This window comes from Glycine soja, chromosome 17, assembly GCF_004193775.1.
Source record: "Glycine soja cultivar W05 chromosome 17, ASM419377v2, whole genome shotgun sequence".
Taxonomy (NCBI): Eukaryota; Viridiplantae; Streptophyta; class Magnoliopsida; order Fabales; family Fabaceae; genus Glycine; species Glycine soja.
In genome coordinates, this window is record NC_041018.1 from 1,392,754 (window position 1) to 1,414,774 (window position 22,021).

At 35.0% G+C, this 22,021-nt stretch overlaps 2 protein-coding genes across 4 annotated transcripts; both read left to right on the forward strand.

Moving 5' to 3' along the window:
- The first annotated feature begins 2,566 nt into the window (after positions 1 to 2,566).
- LOC114393426 (mitogen-activated protein kinase 15-like) lies at positions 2,567 to 15,201 on the forward strand. Of its 2 annotated transcripts, none has more exons than XM_028354780.1 (10): positions 2,567 to 3,374; positions 5,356 to 5,764; positions 5,905 to 6,032; positions 6,123 to 6,182; positions 6,539 to 6,688; positions 6,773 to 6,928; positions 7,010 to 7,221; positions 7,557 to 7,658; positions 7,793 to 7,971; positions 14,229 to 15,201. In XM_028354780.1, the coding sequence occupies exons 1-10, from the start codon at positions 3,351 to 3,353 to the stop codon at positions 14,513 to 14,515; spliced, it is 1,707 nt and encodes a 568-aa protein (XP_028210581.1). In that variant the 5' UTR covers positions 2,567 to 3,350; the 3' UTR covers positions 14,516 to 15,201. The 2 variants fall into 2 exon arrangements, with proteins under 2 accessions (XP_028210581.1, XP_028210582.1); XM_028354781.1 differs by having other exon boundaries at positions 7,793 to 7,953.
- A 3,221-nt stretch (positions 15,202 to 18,422) lies between these two features.
- LOC114394223 lies at positions 18,423 to 22,017 on the forward strand. Of its 2 annotated transcripts, none has more exons than XM_028355885.1 (3): positions 18,423 to 19,166; positions 19,474 to 21,000; positions 21,329 to 22,017. In XM_028355885.1, the coding sequence occupies exons 1-3, from the start codon at positions 18,732 to 18,734 to the stop codon at positions 21,752 to 21,754; spliced, it is 2,388 nt and encodes a 795-aa protein (XP_028211686.1). In that variant the 5' UTR covers positions 18,423 to 18,731; the 3' UTR covers positions 21,755 to 22,017. The 2 variants fall into 2 exon arrangements, with proteins under 2 accessions (XP_028211686.1, XP_028211687.1); XM_028355886.1 differs by having other exon boundaries at positions 18,427 to 19,142.
- The last annotated feature ends 4 nt before the right edge of the window (positions 22,018 to 22,021 follow it).

Here is a 22,021-nt window from a genome sequence, read left to right on the forward strand (position 1 = left end):
ATTTATAATCCATTATGGCATATTTTATGTTTTGTAAATAAATCATGATTTTAGATTATTTCCGTCAATTAGTTTAGATCACCTGTGGTTAAGATAGAAATCATACCTTTATAGGGTCATGTCTGGTATAGGATTGATAAGATCAGTTGAGATAATCCAATTATCTTCTAACGGGAGAATCAGGGTCTTTGAATTATCCCTTAGTTGTCGGACTGGTTGTTTGTGATTATTTTGGAAATGTTGGGCCTAATTGGGCTTGGGTTGAGCCAACTCTAGAATAAGAATCTCCTAAGTCGGTGGTTTATGGTCACATGAAGTCTAGTTGACGCTTATATATGACGTTTGGTTGTGCTAGGTCTGGCATAAGTCAAATTCATAATCATAATAGATAGTAGTCCACCTAGTCGGTAAGTGAAATGAGATTCTGACTTGCTGATCCTTATCTGACTTTGAGTTAAATCTAGAACACATTTTAATATAAAATTCATGTCTAAAATTAACTTGGACATACAATTTTTATTAAGTTCAACACTTCAAAATCAATTTTTCCAATTTTAAAACAAGCTGTGATAAAAAGCAGGTCATGGAAAAGAAACAGACTGGGGTGAAATGGTATTTTCCTATTAGCCATTGTAGCATCTTTTACTTCTGTTCATTTTTGTCTATCTGGCTATGGTCAAATATCGCCCAGAATCAATGGATATAATGGAGGAAGGATCGGTGGACAACCAGATTGTTTGGTCTTCGGTTGAAGGCAGCACCCAACTGTATGTTGTCTACAAGTGCATATGAGGAAGGAATACAAAACTGCTGTCTTCTTATCTTTAGAAGAAAATTCTAACAAGCGTCACATGAGAACTTGTCTGCCTGTCTATTTGAAAATGCGAAGCCTTTCTACCCACAGCTCACATCTATAACGACTATGCTGGAAAGGAACATTTGGACCTCTTTTGTATATTTTTTAGTTTAGCTTCTTTCAAAAGAACAAATAGATGAAACAAATATTGAGGTTTCAACTTTGAACACATTATTTTCTCCCTTTTTATCTTCTGGCCTTAACTAAAAGTTGGAGATATAATATCTCCCGCAAGTTGGGAACTGAAACAAATATAATTTTTTCAAGGTGCATGGGACATGGATCATGGGTGTTCGGCTGAAAAAAGATTTGAAAGGTTTTGGGTGTCATCATCGACGGCACCCTGCATAATGTGAACCTTGTATATATGGCGTAACTTCAAGAACGCTACTACGATTTGCTTGATCTTATTTGGTTCGGGAGATTTTATATTTAATTCTGATAGAAAATTCAAATAGTATATAAGATTTCTGTGTAGGGTTACACTGTTTTTGTCTTTTGCTGATAAATACGACATCTGTTTTTTTTTTAATGGAGGATATATTATTACAAATAATGTAAAAATATTAAAAAGTTGAATGGTAAATTTTATAAAATGATAAAAGTTGAATTGTAATTTTTTTTAAAAAAGTTAGATGATAAAATTTGTTAAATGATAAAAGTTTAGTGATAAAATTTATGAAAATAAAATTTAAATAATAAAATTTGAGAAATTATGTGATAAAATTTTTAATTAAGCTAAAAATAATAATGAGACAAATTAGTTTTTCCTCCTACATTTCATTGGTTTACTTTGGTTCATTTGACCTATTGAGTTGGACTAAATTAGCTCGATTTTTTTTTCTAAAATTTAAGAGTTTGGCACGACCTATAAAGACTTGAATTTACTATTGTGTTTAGATAGTTTTCCAAAACTATGACCAAAAGGACAAACCATATATTCCAGTTACTATCAAGTATCAACCATGAATTCGCCCAATCTCTCTTCCACACAATGCCTTATTCAAGAACAAATTTCAATGTAATAAAGAAATTACGAACAGATTACGAAATTCAATAATAATATTATTAAAAATTACTATCTCCATTCTTATTAATAAGTGATAAAACTCAATTACTTGGTAGCAAAAAAATACCACTTTTAATTTAAGTCTTACAACAAGCAAAAGAAATCTTCACAAAAAAAAAAAATAATAACAAAGGAAATAATATTGAATAACAGTGTAAAAGTCAATATAAATAATTCTATTTTTTCTTATAATTTTTTTGTTGATTTCTTATAACTTTTTTTAACTATATTACTTGTTAGATATATTTTTAATGTTCTTAAAGTTTTTCAAATATTAAATGTGTTTGCTTTTTATTTAATACTTTTTTCATAAAATATTATGAAGATTTATAAGAAAATGCTAACATTACTTAAGTCAATATAAATTACTCTAAATATGATTTTTGCAATATACTTTGGTGGAGATTAACGTAACTATATATTTACTGCTTAAATCTGATGGTTACTAGTTAATCTAGTGTTAGTTGATGCAAGAGTTTGGTGTGATATTATAAACATATTTTAATATTTTTTTAAAAATGATTTACTTTAAAAAAAATGGTAGAACGAGGAAAAAAGAAAGAGTGGCAAATACGTCCTTTTATTATGCGTCATTTTAAATCAGTCATCTTCGAATTATAATAACTAAAATAATTATTTCCCAGTCTCGTTCCCTTTATTATGCGCGTCTCTGTTTCTGAGCTTAACACACTACACCACACCACACCCTTCTTCTTCAACTTCAACTACATTACATGTTCTCTCCGGCTCTCCGATTTTCTCTTTGAGATCCAAAAGCCTTCCTTTTTCGCACTCTCAATTCTCCATTCTAATCTCTAGAATCCGCTTCTTCAATTCCCAGCTTTCTCCACAACAACAAAACGAATCTTATTCGGCTCTCAAATCCCACCACCATTTCCTTCTTTTTTTTCTGTCTCTGTTTACTATTTTTTATTCATTCCCTTTTGCCCCGTTAGTGATCATCGCCACAAGATTAGTTTTTTCCGCTGATTCCCAGCTTAGTTGATTAGAATAACTCGTTATCCAACGTGATCTGCAACTGGGGCATTTACAGATTCATTTTGGTACTTCCGCCAAATTGTCTCTGTTGTTCTTGTTTCCTCTTCCGAATTCTCCGTCTCTTATACAGTGCTCTGTAGTGTAGTTTACGTTCCTTTGTTACAATCGCGGTTGCTATTTTAGTCTCCAAAGTTTACTGGGTCTGTCTTCTTATTGTTGAGCTCTAAAGTTCTTTACTTTTTTTCCCTCCTTAGTTTATCCATTTTTATTTTTTGCACTTGTTTTATTATTGCATTTTTTATCACCCTCTCGCGATCCGGGGATTCTATTGCCATTTTAAATTAACTGGAAAGTTTGGTGATCTGAATCGAGTTGCTGTTGAGGGGGTTGTTGGATCATTGACGAGTTTTATGCTTAAATTCCAAGATGCCTCATGATCAGAGAAAAAAGGTAAAGTTACTCGATCAACATATGTGCACTCTTTTGTGTAGATTTGTGTTTATGTAGCATAATTTGCAGAGTTGGCTGATATTGCTGGGAGTATTTTAGGTGGGCATTGAAGACAGTGATTGCTCCTTGTTTTGTAATTTGTACTCTTAGTATTGAGATTTTGTTCTTTCATACCTTCTAGCATTGCCTGGTCCCTGGCACTACATGCAACAATAACAACAACAAAACTTTATCCCACTAAGTGAAGTCAGCTACACGGATCACACAATTCACTCAATACCATTCGACTAAGTTAAAAGCCAATCCCTGGCACTGCATACCTTTTTTCTTTTTTACATCTCTTTCTATGTTGACTGTATTGCACATAAGACAAGAGGTCCTGCAGAAAGTTTTTCATTTTGACTGTTAACCATTTTGGTTTCTACCCTATCTACTGAACGCAGACCATTGCAATGGATACTTTGAAAAAAAATGTTTCACTGTTCATGTCAGTTTAAACATTACAACAACCAGGAAACCTTTTTCATGAAACAGCATGGGGAATACTTTATTCATTATTATATAATAAATTAGAATCCTTACACTTGTGAGTGAGAAAATCTCTTTAATTCTCTCTCCATCAAATACATTATACATGGCTTATTCACTGGAAATCGCCTATCAATTTTTTTTTCTGCTCTAACTTTCCTTATCTCCCACCCTAGCCAGAGCTTTTGTTTTTTGGTTTTGAAATGTTTTATATTGCCTAACGAGGTCTAACACAACTCTCTTTACCTTCATACCGGTTATAAGACAATAGGGAGAGTTTTGTTTTTGGCCAATACCAATGACATTGTCTGAGCTGATCTCACCAAGTGAGACAAGACTTTGTTCATGTTATTGTTGAAACTTTCTTTTTAAGGGTAACACGTTCAATTCACTTTTTCTTCCTCTTATGAGTCTTAACAGTTACAAAGAAATTATGTTGCTTAGTTAATAATTAATTCCCTGTCGCTTTCTTATTATCTATTTTCCCTGTTTATTTGGCTAATTAAACACCAAGTTTTCATCAACAAGATTCAGTGGATATTTTCACGCTTTCATAAATGTATATAATTTAAATTTAATTAAGTTAGAATGCATTCTCTCGGCTTAATCTCTTAGTTTACTCTCTTAAAATGTGACTTGTTTTTCCTAACTTCTCTGACTCTCTCTCTCTCTCTCTCTCTCTCTGAATTTTTAAATTCAATCTTATTTGAATAAATTATGCATATCAAATTTATAATTTTAAATATTTTCCCTTTTAATTTAAATTTTTAAATTTTATCTGAATGAATTATGCATATATTCTATAATTTTAAACAATTTTTATTTTAATTTGTATTTTTCAATTTTACCTAAATTTAAGAATCCCTCTACAATAATTTAGATATTTGTTAGTACAACCAGAATAAGTCTCTTGTGTTTTGTTATGTAGTCAGTTTTAGCTTTCTTTTGACTTTTTCCTTACAATTTGACTGGGTACTTGAATTTGTGCTTTCATGAATAGTTTTGTGGAAAGCTGCATGCAACAAATAGAGCTTCTATTTGCTTCATTTTCTTTTTATCGTTATAAATTCAATTTTACTTTAGCAAACTCAAAATATTACTGTACCAAAAAAATTCAAAATATTGGATTTAAAAGCTCTAGAAAAGAGGATATTCATTATTGTTAGAGAAACGAGTGTAACATACCATGAGTGATTTTATTGAAACTTATGTATAAATTTACTACAGTGATATTCATTTTCTAGATGTTTTTAGGTAGCTTTATTCTTCTCTGTGGATAGACGCAAACTTTAGATGCTGAGATTGCAACTTCTTGTATAAAATATATGGAACCTCATTCATTTCCTCCATATCTTGTGTATATGGAGCCTCATATATGTGTTGCAGCTCATTTAAATCATGATTTTGGCTTTGCTTGGTATATTACAAAATATAATTTGTTATGTTTATGTAGTCATCTGTAGATATAGACTTCTTTACAGAATACGGTGAAGGGAGTAGATACAAAATAGAGGAAGTAATAGGTAAAGGAAGCTATGGTGTTGTTTGCTCTGCATATGATACACACACCGGAGAAAAGGTTGCAATAAAGAAAATCAATGACATATTTGAACATGTTTCTGATGCCACGCGCATTCTTCGTGAGATCAAGCTTCTTAGACTCTTACGCCATCCTGATATTGTGGAGATCAAGCATATTTTGTTACCTCCTTCTAGAAGGGAGTTCAAAGATATATATGTTGTTTTTGAACGTATGGAATCTGATTTACATCAGGTCATCAAAGCAAATGATGATTTGACTCCAGAGCATTATCAGTTTTTTCTCTATCAGCTTCTTCGAGGCTTGAAGTATATACACCGAGGTTATGATCACTATATTTAGCTAGTTTTTATTTTTAGATTCCTAAGGCAGCTTTTTCATAGTTAATGTTTTATTATAAGAGCTAATTATTAAATCACATGATCATTGTGGCTGATTTTAAACTTTTTAATGGGTTTGTAGCAAATGTTTTTCACCGAGATCTAAAGCCAAAAAATATTTTAGCAAATGCTGACTGCAAACTGAAGATTTGTGACTTCGGTCTTGCCAGAGTGGCTTTCAATGATACACCAACTGCTATATTTTGGACAGTAAGAATCTTTTGCCTCCAAAATACTCACCTTCAACATAGCTCTCCTCTCGTCATCATGCATTGTTTATGCCCACTTGTTTCCTTGCAGGATTATGTTGCAACAAGGTGGTATAGAGCTCCTGAATTGTGTGGATCCTTTTTCTCCAAGGTTCAATATCTGTTACCAATTTATCCTGGATGACTGCTCTCTTTTTCTCATACTTAGCACAGCTTGCAATCTAAAAGCTTGGGCACACAGCTTTTTCTTAACTGCTGTTAACAACTTATAAGAGTTAAAGTTAAACATACAAAAGAACCTGTGTCGAGACTGAGTTATTTTATCCCTCTAACCATGCCTATTATCATTTGTTTCATATGCTAATATGTTGCAGTTGAAAATGTTTGGTTTTTTACATCATTATTGGATAGTTACTGCTTACTTTGTAGTCAAATAAAAAAAATGGTTGCTAGTGTTTGTGAAATGAAGATGGATAATCAATGTTGTTATAATCTTTTTTCTTTCAGTATACCCCAGCTATAGACATATGGAGCATTGGCTGCATTTTTGCAGAACTTTTAACTGGAAAACCTCTTTTCCCAGGGAAGAATGTTGTCCATCAATTGGACCTCATGACTGATTTTCTTGGAACACCGTCTCCTGAAGCCATTGCTAGGGTCTGTTGTTCATTTGCCAATCCTGCTAGCAAATTTGTGTCCTTTATTTTGTTACTTAATATAACCTTGGGAGTATATTAACAGGTACGGAATGAGAAAGCTCGGAGATACTTGAGTAGCATGCGTAAGAAGAAGCCAGTTCCTTTCTCCCAAAAGTTTCCTAATGTAGACCCCCTTGCTCTTCGTGTGTTACAAAGAATGCTGGCATTTGAACCTAAGGATCGACCTACTGCTGAAGAGGTTGAATTTCCATCCATCTGCTATTGACTTTCCACACATCATGTTTAGTTTTAATGGGAATATTGTGTATGATATAATTAGGCTCTAGCAGATTCTTATTTTAAAGGCTTGGCCAAGGTTGAGAGAGAGCCTTCTGCCCAGCCAGTTACCAAGATAGAATTTGAATTCGAGAGACATAGGATAACAAAGGAAGACGTGCGAGAGCTTATATACCGAGAGATTCTGGAGTACCATCCGAAGATGTTAAAAGAACATCTAGAGGGAGCCGAGCCAACAGGATTCATGTATCCAAGGTACTATTGTCCAAATCTGAACCAAAATTTCTGTTTCACTTCTCATTCTTTTGCATGAGTTTGAACACTTGATGGGATCTATCAATTCAACATTGTTTGGTATTTCTCCTGATACTGTTATCAAATAATAACATTTGGTCAACATTTTTGTTCTACCCTTTAACTAATTTCATATATAGGTGTTTGGAGGATTTCTTCTTCTCCACTTCTGGTTTCTGCATTTTCCCTTTCTTCTAACTGCAATTTCATGTTTTTATAGTCATAAATTTTCTATCCTACTTTATATAGTATATCAATTCAACTTCTTTTTTTTTATCCTAACACATTTCAAATAGTGCGGTGGATCACTTCAAGAAGCAATTTGCATATCTTGAGGAGCATTATGGAAAAGGTGGAACTGTTACTCCACCCGAGAGGCAACATGCATCATTACCCAGGTATTCTAATTTTGCTAAATGTTTCTGGATAATGTGGCTTTTTTCTTTAGCTATTGCTCTTTTATCTTGTCAGCACACCCATTCATCTTCTCTTGAACTGCACCAACTGTGCTGATTTGAGACTTTAAATGCAGGTCATGTGTGTTGTATTCAGATAACTCAAGACCAAATATGGCTGAGGTTGCAGATGATATCTCCAGGTGTAGCATCAAAGAAGTTGAGAAGCCAGCCATGGACAGGACTGGTGGTATCCCAATGGCCAGGCTTCCTTTACAAGCTCCTCAAAATATTCAAGGTGTGATGACTGATCGTAGTATGTACTTTGCTGCTTCTCCATTCCCCCCTTTCTTTTTTCTTTCCTGCCTCTCATATGTGCATGACAGGAATTATCTTCAAAGAGTGTTGTGCTCATTGTTGAGGCTTGTTACATTTGGTTCATCATTCTTTGAACCAATAAGAATTATGTTTCTGGTTGTGTGAACTTGTTCTTGCTTCTGTCACATGATGGGAATTATGTGTGAATGGATGAAAGCAGCAGGACTTGTATTAATGAGATAGAGCAATGGATTTTTTAAGATTCTTTTTGATGATTTATCTTTTGGCATAATATCCTGTGTTAGGCACACATGAACACATCCATGATTTGTTATGCATGTGTTTGTGCTTGAAACATTGACTGTTGATTTTTCATCAACTATTGAAATTACTTCTTTACCTATAAATTAGTTACTCACTTTAGAGGAGCTGGATCCAGAGAATTGGATGTAGAATGGGTTATAAAATATGGTGATATTACAGGTTTTGGATTTCATAGAGAATGCCTGTTAACTCATTGGCAAGTGTACCAAATCGTTACAAGTAGTAAAGTTCTCGGAAGTCCGAGTGTCGAATCCACAGGGACTTTGTTTGTACTTAGATTAATGCAAATCCAATTTAAAAGCAAGAGATAAGAATTTAAAATAAAAGATAAAGAAAGATAGAAGATAAAGTAAAGAAAAGATAAGATATTTAAAGATAAACTTAGAAGAGAAAAGAAAAGATAAGATAAAAGAATTAAAGATAAAATTAAAAGATAAAGAAAAAGATAAAAGATAAAAAAAAAGATTTAGATAAAAGATAAATTCAAGATAAAATAGTGTTAGGAACTGACTTGCCTTATCTGCCTAGGATGTATGAGTTTATGATTTTTTCTTTATCAATTCAGGTGATTTTATCCCACCCACATCTATTCATTTACTTGCCCCTGATGCCTCACGATGACAAGCCTATTTTACCTATCTATCCCCCAAATGCCTTTGCAAAGACTCAATAGATAAAATGCATGAAGTTCTAATTCTAGATGTTTGCTTTGACGCATGGGCATAATGCAACCACTCTATGCCTAGCAATGATTTTATTATGATATCTTTTCTTCTTGTTCTATTAGAAGTTATCCTCTTCCGAGCGTCTAACCCCTAAAACTAATGCATGCATATCTTCTTTAAATCTTATTTAGAAGTTACCCTCTCCCGAGCATCTAACCCCTAACAGAATATAAAGATGAGTATGCAAGGTAAAAACAGAAAAGAAAATAGGAAAGAAAAACCTGGTATTGCATTGATAAATAGTGAAGAGTACATCATACATCACATTGGCTTCTAGGCCTGCCAGACCCTAACTAAGGGTTTAGCCACTCATGGCCATTGAGGGCTTTACAATGAGAAAGGGGTGAAAGAAAGAAAGGGAATAAATGAAACCCCTAGGAGAGGGGGTTCTGTCGTGGTGTCTCTGTCCCTTAGACTGGCTCTCTATTTATAGCTGCTAAAGTGGGCTTTGGGCCTTCGTAGGCGCGCTCAGCGCGACACCCCCTCGCTCAGCGCGTGTAGATCGCGCGCTTAGCGCGTGTGTTGCAGGCTTAGCGCGCGCTTCTGTTAGATCGCGGGCTTAGCGCGTAACGCGCGCTCAGCGCGCGTATTGGACTGGGCTTGCTTCAGATTTTCTTCTTTTCTTCAATTTTTCTAGCCTTTTTGCTTGTTACACCTCCAGTTTTTATATCTGCAGCCAAAATTCAACAAAACATCAATTCTTTAATATTTAAGCCCAAATAACTGCTAAATAATTATTTTTAAAGACAATTTTGCCTTATTTTCTATCATCAAAATACAATTATTTAGCAGTTATCAAAATCCCCCAAATTAAAACTTTGCTTGTCCCTAAGCAAATCAAATTAAAAGCAGGCTCCGAATACTTCAACACTTTCAATGGCTACAATTTCTCAGATTCCTCCAACTGGTCCTTTCCGCATTTGTCATAATCCCACAATGGAAGCATAAATTACATCAAGATGAAATTGGTTAGTATCGGAAATCAATCAAGTTGGTTTGCCTCACTTTCCTCACAAGGTTAGTGTTTATCTCTACGCACAAGTGTTTGGGGTGAGTGTTTGAAATTTTACGACCTGCAATTAAGATTCCCAAATTTGCACTTCATCTCAGTTAAAGTTATTCTTACTTACATTTGGTGGATCACTAAGGACTTTTATTGGCTTGTAATGGGGCCTGGCTAGACAATAAATCATGGTTTTTCTGGGATTTCAAACTTATGGTTATAAGAGAGCATTCATCCTAGAAAAACTTATACTTAGCCTAGGCTTTATTTGTTTTTCAGCCTTAACACATATGCAATCTATTTTTCTTATTTCCAACCTTAGCACTTATGGCACTTTTTTTTTTTCTGCCCTTATTTTCTCTTTTTTTTTTTCTTTCTTTTTTTTTTTTTTTTTTTTTTTTTTTTTTTTTTTTTTGGAAAGAGACTTTGGGCTTACAAGCTTTTTTTTTTTTGGGTGTCTTATTATGTGCTACTTTTACATTCCCAAGACCATTTTCATTCTACCCATCCCCCAAATTAGGGGTTTATTATGACTAAAACCTTTATGCTCTCTTAGAACCCTCAAATAAGGTTAGAGATATCACAATTAGGCTCAGGGTTTTTTTTTAAAAAAAAATAATTACTAATTTTGGCTCAACAAGGGTGCAAGGGATAAATTTCATCACAGGTTGGCTTTTTGGCTATGTGGCTAAAATAAAAAAAACATGGCCTTGATCATATCCACCTTATGTAAATAATCTAACAGTCTAAGAATGATGCAAAATTAGGAATTTAAAAACAGACGTTCTCTCATAATTAAGTTCACACAGCTCTCCGGGACAAGATAAAGTTATCGGCTTACCGGAACGTGATCTCTTTCCATCAAGCTAACCTTTTCTCTCTTTGTGATTCATGTCCCACTGTTTGACTGACTCTTGCTTCCAGGAAACCAGTATTTTCACAATTGTCATGTAGCATTTCAAGTGTTGAATTCTTCAGAAAAAGCCTAAATAGTGACTTCACAAATATCATGCAATTTTTATTCAATAACTGAATTTAAACTACTGAAATTAAAATGCATAAAATCATAATTAAAGAAAAGAAATAACACAACTACCCTAAAAAAACAACTGCAACTAACTACAGAAAGATAGGGTAAGAAATCCTGGGTTGCCTCCCAGTAAGCGCTTCTTTAACGTCATTAGCTTGACGAGTCAAATGCCTTCAAGGTGGCATGAAGGTCACGTAGAACACATCTTCCTTGCATTTTCGCCTCTTAGCTAGAGACGCCATGAAACTCATGTATACTGGAAACACCTTCCATATTGTAGCAAGAAAAGTGCTGGTGGTCAAGAAGGGAAGGACACTTAAGGGTTTATCATGTTTTCCATGTCTTTCTTCCTTGACTATCAGTTGATGAGGAGTGGTATTGACTTGGAGAATACTTTCTTGTTGAATTTTTACTTGTGAGTGCTTCTCCCATTGTTGTGTTTTCTCCTCATTTCTTTCTATCTCTTCCTTCTTTTCTTCTTCCACATCTTCCTTAGTTAAAATTACCTTGCACTCCTTTTTGGGCTTCATCTTAGTATTTACCGCAAAGGTTTCGGTGGGCCTTTCAGGAACTAGCTTAGCTAATTGTACTTCCAGATTTCTGATTGCTGCATCAGTGCTCTTCTGATGTGACCTTGTTTCCTGCATGAATTGTACCAGCAATTCTTCTAGCCTAGTGCTTTCTTCCTGTGGGCTGGGCTCTTGGTCACGTAGAATGACATAATCATTGGCCGCCATATTCTCTATTAGCTCAATAGCTTCTTCTGGAGTCTTTAACTTGATCTTCCCACCGGCTGAGGCGTCAAGGAGTTGCTTGGAATGGGGTTGCATGCCATCAATAAAGATGTTGAGCTGGACTGGCTCACTAAACCCATGTGTAGGAGTCTTCCAAAGTAACCCATGAAAGCGATCAAGGGCTTCACTCAATGATTCATGAGGGTGTTGGTGGAAGGATGAGATTTCCACCTTTCCCCCAATGGTCTTGGACTCTGGGAAATATTTCTTCAAGAACTTCTCCACCACCTCGTTCCATGTCCGCAGGTTATTCCCCTTAAATGAGCGAAGCCATGTTCTTGCTTCACCGGCCAAGGAAAAACAAAATAAGTCAAGGTGGATGGCATCTTCAGGCACTCCTACTATCTTCACCGTGTTGCAAATGTCGATGTATGTGGCCAGGTGTGCGTATGGATCTTCCGTTGGTAGGCCATAAAATAGATTCCCTTGAATCAGCTGGATCAAGGAATATGGATATGAGAAGTTGGCCGTCTGCACCTCTGGTCTAGCTATGCTGGTGAAGTACTGAGGTATAATAGGGCTAGAGTAGTCCTCTAGCGTCATTCTCTGTGGATGATTTTCTGCCATGATGCGTTCTTCGAAGAAGGAGTGTGCACTGTTAACAAAAGAAATAACTACCGTGCACGTTATCACAGAATAAATAAATTTTTTTTTTTAAATTTTTTTATTATTTTTTTATAAAAAAAAAAAAAGAAGAATAAAGTAAGAATGAGTAAAGAGAAAAAAATTGAATAATAAAATAAAGCAGCTAAAATAAATAATAGATAAAAAAACAAAAAACAAAATAAAAATAAAAATAGAGAGTGAAAACTAATTGCTTACAAATTGGAATATGCAATTAATCAAGTACGAAAAACAAAGTCCCCGGCAACGGCGCCAAAAACTTGTTAACTCATTGGCAAGTGTACCAAATCGTTACAAGTAGTAAAGTTCTCGGAAGTCCGAGTGTCGAATCCACAGGGACTTTGTTTGTACTTAGATTAATGCAAATCCAATTTAAAAGCAAGAGATAAGAATTTAAAATAAAAGATAAAGAAAGATAGAAGATAAAGTAAAGAAAAGATAAGATATTTAAAGATAAACTTAGAAGAGAAAAGAAAAGATAAGATAAAAGAATTAAAGATAAAATTAAAAGATAAAGAAAAAGATAAAAGATAAAAAAAAAGATTTAGATAAAAGATAAATTCAAGATAAAATAGTGTTAGGAACTGACTTGCCTTATCTGCCTAGGATGTATGAGTTTATGATTTTTTCTTTATCAATTCAGGTGATTTTATCCCACCCACATCTATTCATTTACTTGCCCCTGATGCCTCACGATGACAAGCCTATTTTACCTATCTATCCCCCAAATGCCTTTGCAAAGACTCAATAGATAAAATGCATGAAGTTCTAATTCTAGATGTTTGCTTTGACGCATGGGCATAATGCAACCACTCTATGCCTAGCAATGATTTTATTATGATATCTTTTCTTCTTGTTCTATTAGAAGTTATCCTCTTCCGAGCGTCTAACCCCTAAAACTAATGCATGCATATCTTCTTTAAATCTTATTTAGAAGTTACCCTCTCCCGAGCATCTAACCCCTAACAGAATATAAAGATGAGTATGCAAGGTAAAAACAGAAAAGAAAATAGGAAAGAAAAACCTGGTATTGCATTGATAAATAGTGAAGAGTACATCATACATCACATTGGCTTCTAGGCCTGCCAGACCCTAACTAAGGGTTTAGCCACTCATGGCCATTGAGGGCTTTACAATGAGAAAGGGGTGAAAGAAAGAAAGGGAATAAATGAAACCCCTAGGAGAGGGGGTTCTATCGTGGTGTCTCTGTCCCTTAGACTGGCTCTCTATTTATAGCTGCTAAAGTGGGCTTTGGGCCTTCGTAGGCGCGCTCAGCGCGACACCCCCTCGCTCAGCGCGTGTAGATCGCGCGCTTAGCGCGTGTGTTGCAGGCTTAGCGCGCGCTTCTGTTAGATCGCGGGCTTAGCGCGTAACGCGCGCTCAGCGCGCGTATTGGACTGGGCTTGCTTCAGATTTTCTTCTTTTCTTCAATTTTTCTAGCCTTTTTGCTTGTTACACCTCCAGTTTTTATATCTGCAGCCAAAATTCAACAAAACATCAATTCTTTAATATTTAAGCCCAAATAACTGCTAAATAATTATTTTTAAAGACAATTTTGCCTTATTTTCTATCATCAAAATACAATTATTTAGCAGTTATCAATGCCATGTTGCTATTCTGTTCTTGCCCTTTATACATTTGTTCTCCCTTACACTAGTGTACGTTCATCTTTGGGTCTGAAATTTATTATTAATAGATGCTTCCATTGAGCGGATTTTAAGTTTGCTACTTGCTGTTGTGGTTCACATGCTTCAGGCGTTGCTGCATGGCCCAGAAAAGGTGTAGGTTCTGTATTGCATTACAACAACTGTGGGGTAGCAGTTACAGCTGTTGCTGAGCAGCGGAAGATGGGTAGAAATCCGTCTGTTTCAGCCCAGTATGCTGCTCCAAGCAGTTCATATCCAAGACGAAACCCAAGCTGTAAAAGTGAGAAGGTGGAAGAGGGGATTGAAGGTGCTAATGGACTTCAGACTAAGCCTCAGTACATAGCACGAAAAGTTGTTGCTGCTGCTCAAGGGGGACCTGGTGGTAATTGGTATTGATTTTGAAAATGCTGAATTTGTGGCCTGCAACTGCTTTGTGCCATCATATCAGGTTTCTTGTCCTACACGGAACCCAGCTCAATCATATGAGTTGAACAAAGATATGAGTGGCCATAGCATCGACAATGTTGAATGACGGGAGACTAAAAGGATTAAAATCTAAAGAAGTCTCTAGCTGATGTGTTATTAGATTCTGCAATTCGCTCCACCAATTTGAAATTTGCAAGGTTCAACATGGTGCAATAATGATTATCTTGCTGTCTAGTTCGTTAATAACAGAGAACAAATGATCTGAAAAGCATGAAATGAAGGCAGTGCTGCTGCTGCTACATATTTGTGCCGTTCTCTTGCAGAATATAAGTCATTGCCTTGCCTTCATATTTTGGGCACCATCCATAACAGGATTGACGTTTTATAACCTACTGGCTTGTAGTCAATCACTTCTTTTTCTGTAATGTCTCTGAAGTTTATTTAGAATACAAATTTTATTATGGTCAAATAGTTAAGGAATCAATAAATAGAAAGCTTTTATTAGAAATTATGCTGTGAAGCATTGAAAATTGTGGGAGTATATTAATAATGTTTTATAAATGTCTTTAGGATCCTGGATAAGACTTACAAATTTTTTTAGTTGCTTCCGATTTTTACACTTGCGAAATCTCATGTGAACAAGCTACTGGCAATCATTGGGGATTTTGCTCTCGTAGTTTTTGTCTTGTCTTTTATTTGGCCCACAATTTTTAGTTTCTTCAGGTCAGGTTGAGTCAGCTGGCTCTCTTCCAATCTTGACCTTTTCTTTTTTAGTTTTTTACTAGCGTGGGAAGGGATAGTCTTTCTTACTTTGCCATAACAAGTGTATTCTGGCAGTAAATATTCTTCACTCATGGTACCTTTTGTCAGCTGTACATGGCTTATTTTAATTCATTTCACACTAAAAAAAAGAGAATAAGGTCTAAATTGGCAGAGGATATATTAGGACAAACAACATATTTTATTTTCCTCGTTGTTACTGAGAAATACGTAAAAATATCATTTTCAACTCAAGTCATTGAACTGCCAATTTTATAGTGGAATCAGTGGAATGTCGAACACATTTTGCACTTAACTCTCAGATCCCACATTATGCTAAAAGCAAGTGAAAAGTGTTAGATACTCTTCAATTGTTGGAATGGAAAATATTCTGAACCATTGATCAGTTTAACAAAATTATATACAGCATGAAATAATATATAAGTTGTAAAGTAAAATGATACATTAGTGCCACATTACATATAGAATTGTTGTTAATCGCCCAAAATATTCTAAATTCTATGACCTTTTTTCTTTCTTTCTCTCTAGCACTATATTCTTGATTTTTACCCTCCTCCAATCGAAGTAAGAATCATCAGTAGAGTAAACCGAATCCTTCATGGAATGCTCACCAATCATAGGCGTTAAGCCGTGTATTGAAGCAATTCTGCAATAGTAGAGGGGAAGCTTTCTTTTACATGTTCAAATCCATCTGTTTGCATCACAGCTGAACTTGTTCCTCATTGAAAATACAAGAAGGGAAAAAAATCTAGAAAAGACTATTGCGAAAACCACATACTGATCAATCATCAGCGGATTTTCACCTAACAAAATATAACCCAAATGTTGCTACTTACCAAAGTAACAAACTCTTCAATATCCATTAACCTCACGAAGAATAAGACCGGTAGCAATAGCATAATTCACAGATTTAGAGAAGAATTTTCTCCCCAACTCAACATGGAAGAACTATTACAAGATGTGTATGCTAGTGTATATTATTATATATGAACAAATTTCACGAGGAATTGTAGTGCATGCACACTTTTTTCATTTTTTTTATTCATCTTTTTTTTTTCCTTATTTCTTTCCTTGACCAAACAGAGTGAAAAATATTAAATTATGTGTATATTTTCTCCTCTTTTTTCTTTCTTTTCTTCTTTCCTTTTGTTTTCATTTTCTTCTCTCTTTTTTCTTATGCATTTTGGAAACTTGTGAGACGGAAACTTTCCCGGAAAGAAAATAGAAGAATTGGTGAGGTGGAAATCAAAATCAATTCAGTGATGCAGACTGAACTGTCTCTCTACTTCCCTTTCATTCCAGGAACAATAAAACTTTATTATAAATATAAATAAATTCTCACCAATTATTAGACCATATGCCAGTTGGTGTGTGACCCACTCCAATTGATTACTTAGCAATGACAACTAAAACATTACACTATTGCAGTTTATGTTTTCTATAGAGTTGAATGCTTAAGGCTCAATGTTAGTATGTTGCAAGTACAATTACAATCGGGATGAATATTGAATGATCACAACGGATATTCCCATGTCTGGTGTTAATTGTGGTTAGCAGGCATGAACGATGTAATTAATAAGCCAGAACTAACCCTTGACAAAACTTAGCTATTTTAATAAATAAATAAAATTATTTTAATATTTGACACAAATTTTTAATGTCAATCTTTGTAATACACATATTGAGTAAACAAAGTTAAAAGTTAATCTAATTAGTAAGAATCAACTCATATCTCACGATGATATAGATTTAATTTCTATTTCCTTATTGATGTGAAAATTTTGAATGAATAATTTATTATAAGTATTTTTACAAATGTTTTTTGAATCTTTGAAACTCAATTTATTTAAACTTTTTAGTAAAAAGAACAATACAGTTATCAAAATTAAATTCTAGTTTTAATTAAAAGACACTTGTTATAGGATACTTCTAAATTTCGTCATGTTTATTTATAGTTTGAATCACATCAGAATGATGATATATCCATCCGCATACTCCAAGGTTTATGCACGGAAGCCATGACACAACCAGATTCATGTAACTTGCAATCCATAAACAAGAAATTCGGCAGTGCTATTAACAAAATGCTAGTGAACGCGTATTAGATTAGGTTCCTTGAAAGGAAGAGACTCGCTTGGGAAACAGTCAAATGTCACTTAATTAAAGGATGATGTATTGTATGAAGGAACATGTGTAATGTGTTAGTACATTTCCGCTGGTTAATAATATAATCACAATCATATGCTGACCAGAAACTTGTATATGTCTAATTGTCGTCTTCTTTTTTGTGAATAGTGTCTAATTGTCTATAAGCTATTGCTAATGTTTTATCCAATAAATGTTTCGTGATAAGATAAGACTATTAGGTGGCAAAGTACACATCATGTTGTCATTCATTTCATTAATTCTAGCCAACGGTTATGGGTTGAGATATAGACGCATCGTAGGATTTCAAAGTGTAGAACACTAGAACTGAAAGTAGTTTTTTACCATTTTATAATATTAATGATGTATTTAAATAATTTTTTCATTCTATGTTAATTACCATTTTATAATATTAATGATGTATTTAAATAATTTTTTCTTGTTATATCCATAACCATTTATTGTGAAATTAGAAGAAAAAAATTGAAAATAAGAAAAAATCTAATTAATATAAATATATAATATTTTTCCTAAAATCTAAAACATTTCTTAGTTCATGTTCCAAAATTTTAAATTTCAGACAAAATGAGATGAACGAGAGTTGTATAATGTACACGTATGTATTGGTATTTTTTTCCTGCACCTTAGTGCCAAATTAGGTCTATAATAATGTGTGGAAATAAATTTCAGTGGAACTATACCCTTAACAAAACGTGGCGCAACAGTAACACATAGAAACAGTCTTCTCCGTTCTAATTTCAGTAATAACCAAGTCACTGAAAATTCTAATTTCTATTCTATTTTACTCATAGTTTTATTCCCTCCCAGAAATTTTAAACAATCAGAGTAAAGAGAAGTAAATGAAACTGATCAGTCAAAGAGTAACTTGATATAGCCAGGACTTGCTAGACTTAGCTTGATTTGATTTCTAATTCTAACAAGAAATTTTCAGGAAAAAAAAGAAGAAAGAAAGCAACGTTTACAATAGAGAGACAAGTTAACCCTTTGAGCAAGTTAGTCGGTGAAGCGACTTCTTCGAAAATCGGCGGAAAGAGAAGCTTGACGTTACTCTTTCCCCCATCATAAGCGTGCCCCCTAAGTTTGCCATTCTCATTCTTGTTCTAGCTTGTATATAAAAACTCATCTTTCTCTTCAACCTTCACCAGACATCATCAGAGATATAACACAATCACATATTTTCAACCTTATTAGATATCACACTAGTTGCATTGCAGGTAGCTACTTAAGACTAGTTACATTAATGGAAGGAGAGGGAAGCATTCATGTACAAGTTGATGAACTACAAAGGATGAGGCTCAGCGAAACCATCAGCATAGGCACCACCATGTTTGAGCCTCGTGGACTCAGCAGCATAGACAAGCTGGACAGTAATAATAGCACTGCCAATTCTGTGTCTTCAACAACCTCAGCACCAGAAAAGAAGCTCACCCTTTTCGCTCTTCAGCTTGCGGTGCTTGAAAAAGCAGCAACCGGGTTGGGAACTCTCGGCTTCATTTGGGCAACCGTTGTCCTTCTCGGCGGTTTCGCCATCACCTTAGAAAAAACCGACTTCTGGTTCATCACCATCATACTTGTAGTTGAAGGAACCAGGATTTTCAGCAGGAGTCATGAACTTGAATGGCAGCACCAAGCCACATGGTCCATCACTGAGGTACTTGTAACTCCCAGTACAAAGGTACTGAGAGAGATTTTCAAAGTTGTATCTTTTCATGAAAACATGTGTCTATTTATGAAAAAATATAATCCACCATAAAATTTGATTATGGGTTTGCAAATTATATCAATGGACTTGATTATATCTTGAAGGAGATTCGTCACTACATCCTGTTGCATTCAATTTGTATAGAGATTATCTAAAACTCACGTACATACGCCTTGAAGACTTGCGCGTTTTTTTTCTTACTGTTTCTTCTTTGTTACAAGACTATTGCCATTAATATTTTTGTCTTTGATATTTCTGTTTTTTTTTTTTTTTTTGGCAGAACCATCACCACCAATATGTTTCAACAGATACTACCCCAACAAGGACACGAACTAGGATGTGGGTTAGCTCAGATGTTCCACTCCTACCATATGCTAAATGGTTTTTCCTTTCGAGGCATGTCAGTAGACTTCTCTATTGGCTTCAGCTTCTTTCTGCAACGGCTTGTGTGGTTCTCTCGTTAATAAAGCTCGTCAAGCATGATTATGGAGAGGTGGCAAAGGGGGACACTGACAAGAGGAACCGCAAATCTGCTCTCTCTATCTTCTATGCCTTGGCTCTTTCGGAAGCTTTGTTGTTCCTAATGGAAAAGGCCTATTGGGAATGGCAAGTCAGCTATTGTAAACTGTTGGAAGAGGTCAACAAGGAGTGTGAGTTGGGGCCATCAGGAATGGTGTCCACTAGAAGGCTCTTCTATGATGCCTATTCAAGATGTGTCAATGGAAGCATATTTGATGGCTTGAAAATGGATATGGTAGGTTTTTCTATGGACTTGTTGGCTTCTAACTCCCCTGATGAGCAGCTCATTGGAGCAAGGATTCTTAGGCAGTTTTCAATCAGTGAAAGATTTTGTGATGACACCCTTCAAAAGATTGGAATTGACATATCAATGGTGGAGAGACTAGTTGAGATGTTGAATTGGACAGACTTCAAGGACGAAGAGATTAGGCTCTCAGCTGCTGAGATTTTGTCAAAACTAGCTGGCAAGAAGCAGAACTCTCTCCGCATAGCCGGAATACCGGGAGCTATGGAATCAATATCATCTCTTTTACAAACTAATAGGAGTGTGATTCCTGCAGCTGATGAGATTGGTGAAAAGAAACTTGTATTTGATCACCAAAATTATGGGTTCTGGACTTTTAACCACTTGGGACTCCTCATACTGAAAAAACTTGCACGTGACCTTGACAACTGTGGAAAGATTGGAAACACAAGGGGCCTCCTTCCAAAGATCATAGACTTCACACATGCTGAAGAGTGGTTGCTAAAGAGTGAAAATGTTACTCCATCCCAAGTTCTGACACTGAAGAGATCTCTGCAACTGGTGAAGATGCTGGCTAGCACAGTTGGCACCACTGGGAAACATCTTCGAAGAGAGATTGCGGAGATAGTTTTCACCATCAGCAATATTAGAGATATTTTAAGGCATGGAGAGAAGCATCCTCTTCTACAGAAACTTTGCATAGAAATTTTAACCAGTCTGGCATTGGAAGAGGATGCAACGGAAAGAATAGGGGGTACAGGTGGAGTACTTAAAGAATTGTTCAACATATTTTTCAAACACAACATACCAGAAAATCAGAAACATGTAAAAATTGTTGCTGGTGAGGCCCTTGCAATGCTGGCTTTAGAAAGCAAGAGTAACTGCCATCGAATTTTAAAGTTGAAAGTACTAGAAAAGCTCGCTGAAGCATTGAAAGATCCATTGCTCCGTGTCAATGCAGCTAGAATTCTAAGAAATTTATGCACCTATAGTGGATCAGAATGGTTCATCCAGCTAAAGGGGGTAACAACTGCAGCACCCATAGTAAGTGTTACTCTTACCATTATAATTTTTTAGATAATAGCATGCGAGTTTTTACTTTGGTCGGATAAATTTCTTTCTATAAGTAGTTTCTGAATGAAAAAAGAGTCAAAATTTTTCCATAAATTATAATTAATTTATGCACTTCAACTTTTAGCGAAGTTAAATGAGAAAGTTTTTATGAGAATTGAAGTGTACAAGTTAATTTTAATTTCTGGGAAAAGTTTAATTAAAATAGGGCCTTTGTATTACGTTTCTATCTAGTAAAAATTACACAGATGAAAAACATAAGAAAATCTTGATCTTTTCTTATCATTTGTCAACCCTCCAGATACTTCGGGCGATCATGTCAGAAGACAACAAGATACAAGAGGTGATGATTGGACTAGCAGCAAATGTTTTCAGATACATGACCTCTCATGAATCAAGCATTGTATTTGAAGAAGCTGGAATTACTGAGGCTGAACTTGCAAACAAATTAGTTCAGATTCTCAAGAAATACCAGTATCCCCCAACTAAGATTCCAAGGATAAGGAGGTTCGTAATAGAGCTGGCTATTTGGATGATGAAAGACAAAGCAGAAAACATAGAAACCTTTAAGGGTCTGGGAATGGAGGAGGTGTTGGAGGGTGTCTTAGAGACCACATCAGAACTTGAAAGCTTTAATGTTTTCTCTGGCACTGTTGGACTGAACCGGCACACTCTAACAACTCAGTCACTGGTTGAGATGGCATTGAAATTGATGGAAGATAGTTAAACTATCGACCATAGTACTATTAACACAAAATCAGTTATCCATGTTGGCCTAGAGAGACTAATGTTGCAACTTGCAGGTGTGTGGATACACTAAACTGTTGTATATTCTCCTAAAGGCATACATGTTTGCAGCGTCTCAAAAGATGGCCTAACTCAATAATTTATTCATTAATTTTTCAGATTCAACGTTGAAATAAATTATTGGATTTTTTCTTCTGATGTGCTTCCTGCTTCAATTTCTTTTAATATAAAGTAGTTACTTTACTTT

What these genes read in the sequence shown, in the direction of transcription:
- LOC114393426 (XM_028354780.1), top strand. Translation starts at nt 3,351, where the DNA reads ATGCCTCATGATCAGAGAAAAAAG. An exon ending in GTGGATCCTTTTTCTCCAAG is followed by an intron (nt 6,183 to 6,538) that starts GTTCAATATCTG and finishes TTTTTCTTTCAG; the next exon opens with TATACCCCAGCTATAGACAT. An exon ending in ACAGGATTCATGTATCCAAG is followed by an intron (nt 7,222 to 7,556) that starts GTACTATTGTCC and finishes CATTTCAAATAG; the next exon opens with TGCGGTGGATCACTTCAAGA.
- LOC114394223 (XM_028355885.1), top strand. Translation starts at nt 18,732, where the DNA reads ATGGAAGGAGAGGGAAGCATTCATGTACAAGTTGATGAACTACAAAGG. An exon ending in TTGTAACTCCCAGTACAAAG is followed by an intron (nt 19,167 to 19,473) that starts GTACTGAGAGAG and finishes TTTTTTTGGCAG; the next exon opens with AACCATCACCACCAATATGT. An exon ending in TAACAACTGCAGCACCCATA is followed by an intron (nt 21,001 to 21,328) that starts GTAAGTGTTACT and finishes TCAACCCTCCAG; the next exon opens with ATACTTCGGGCGATCATGTC.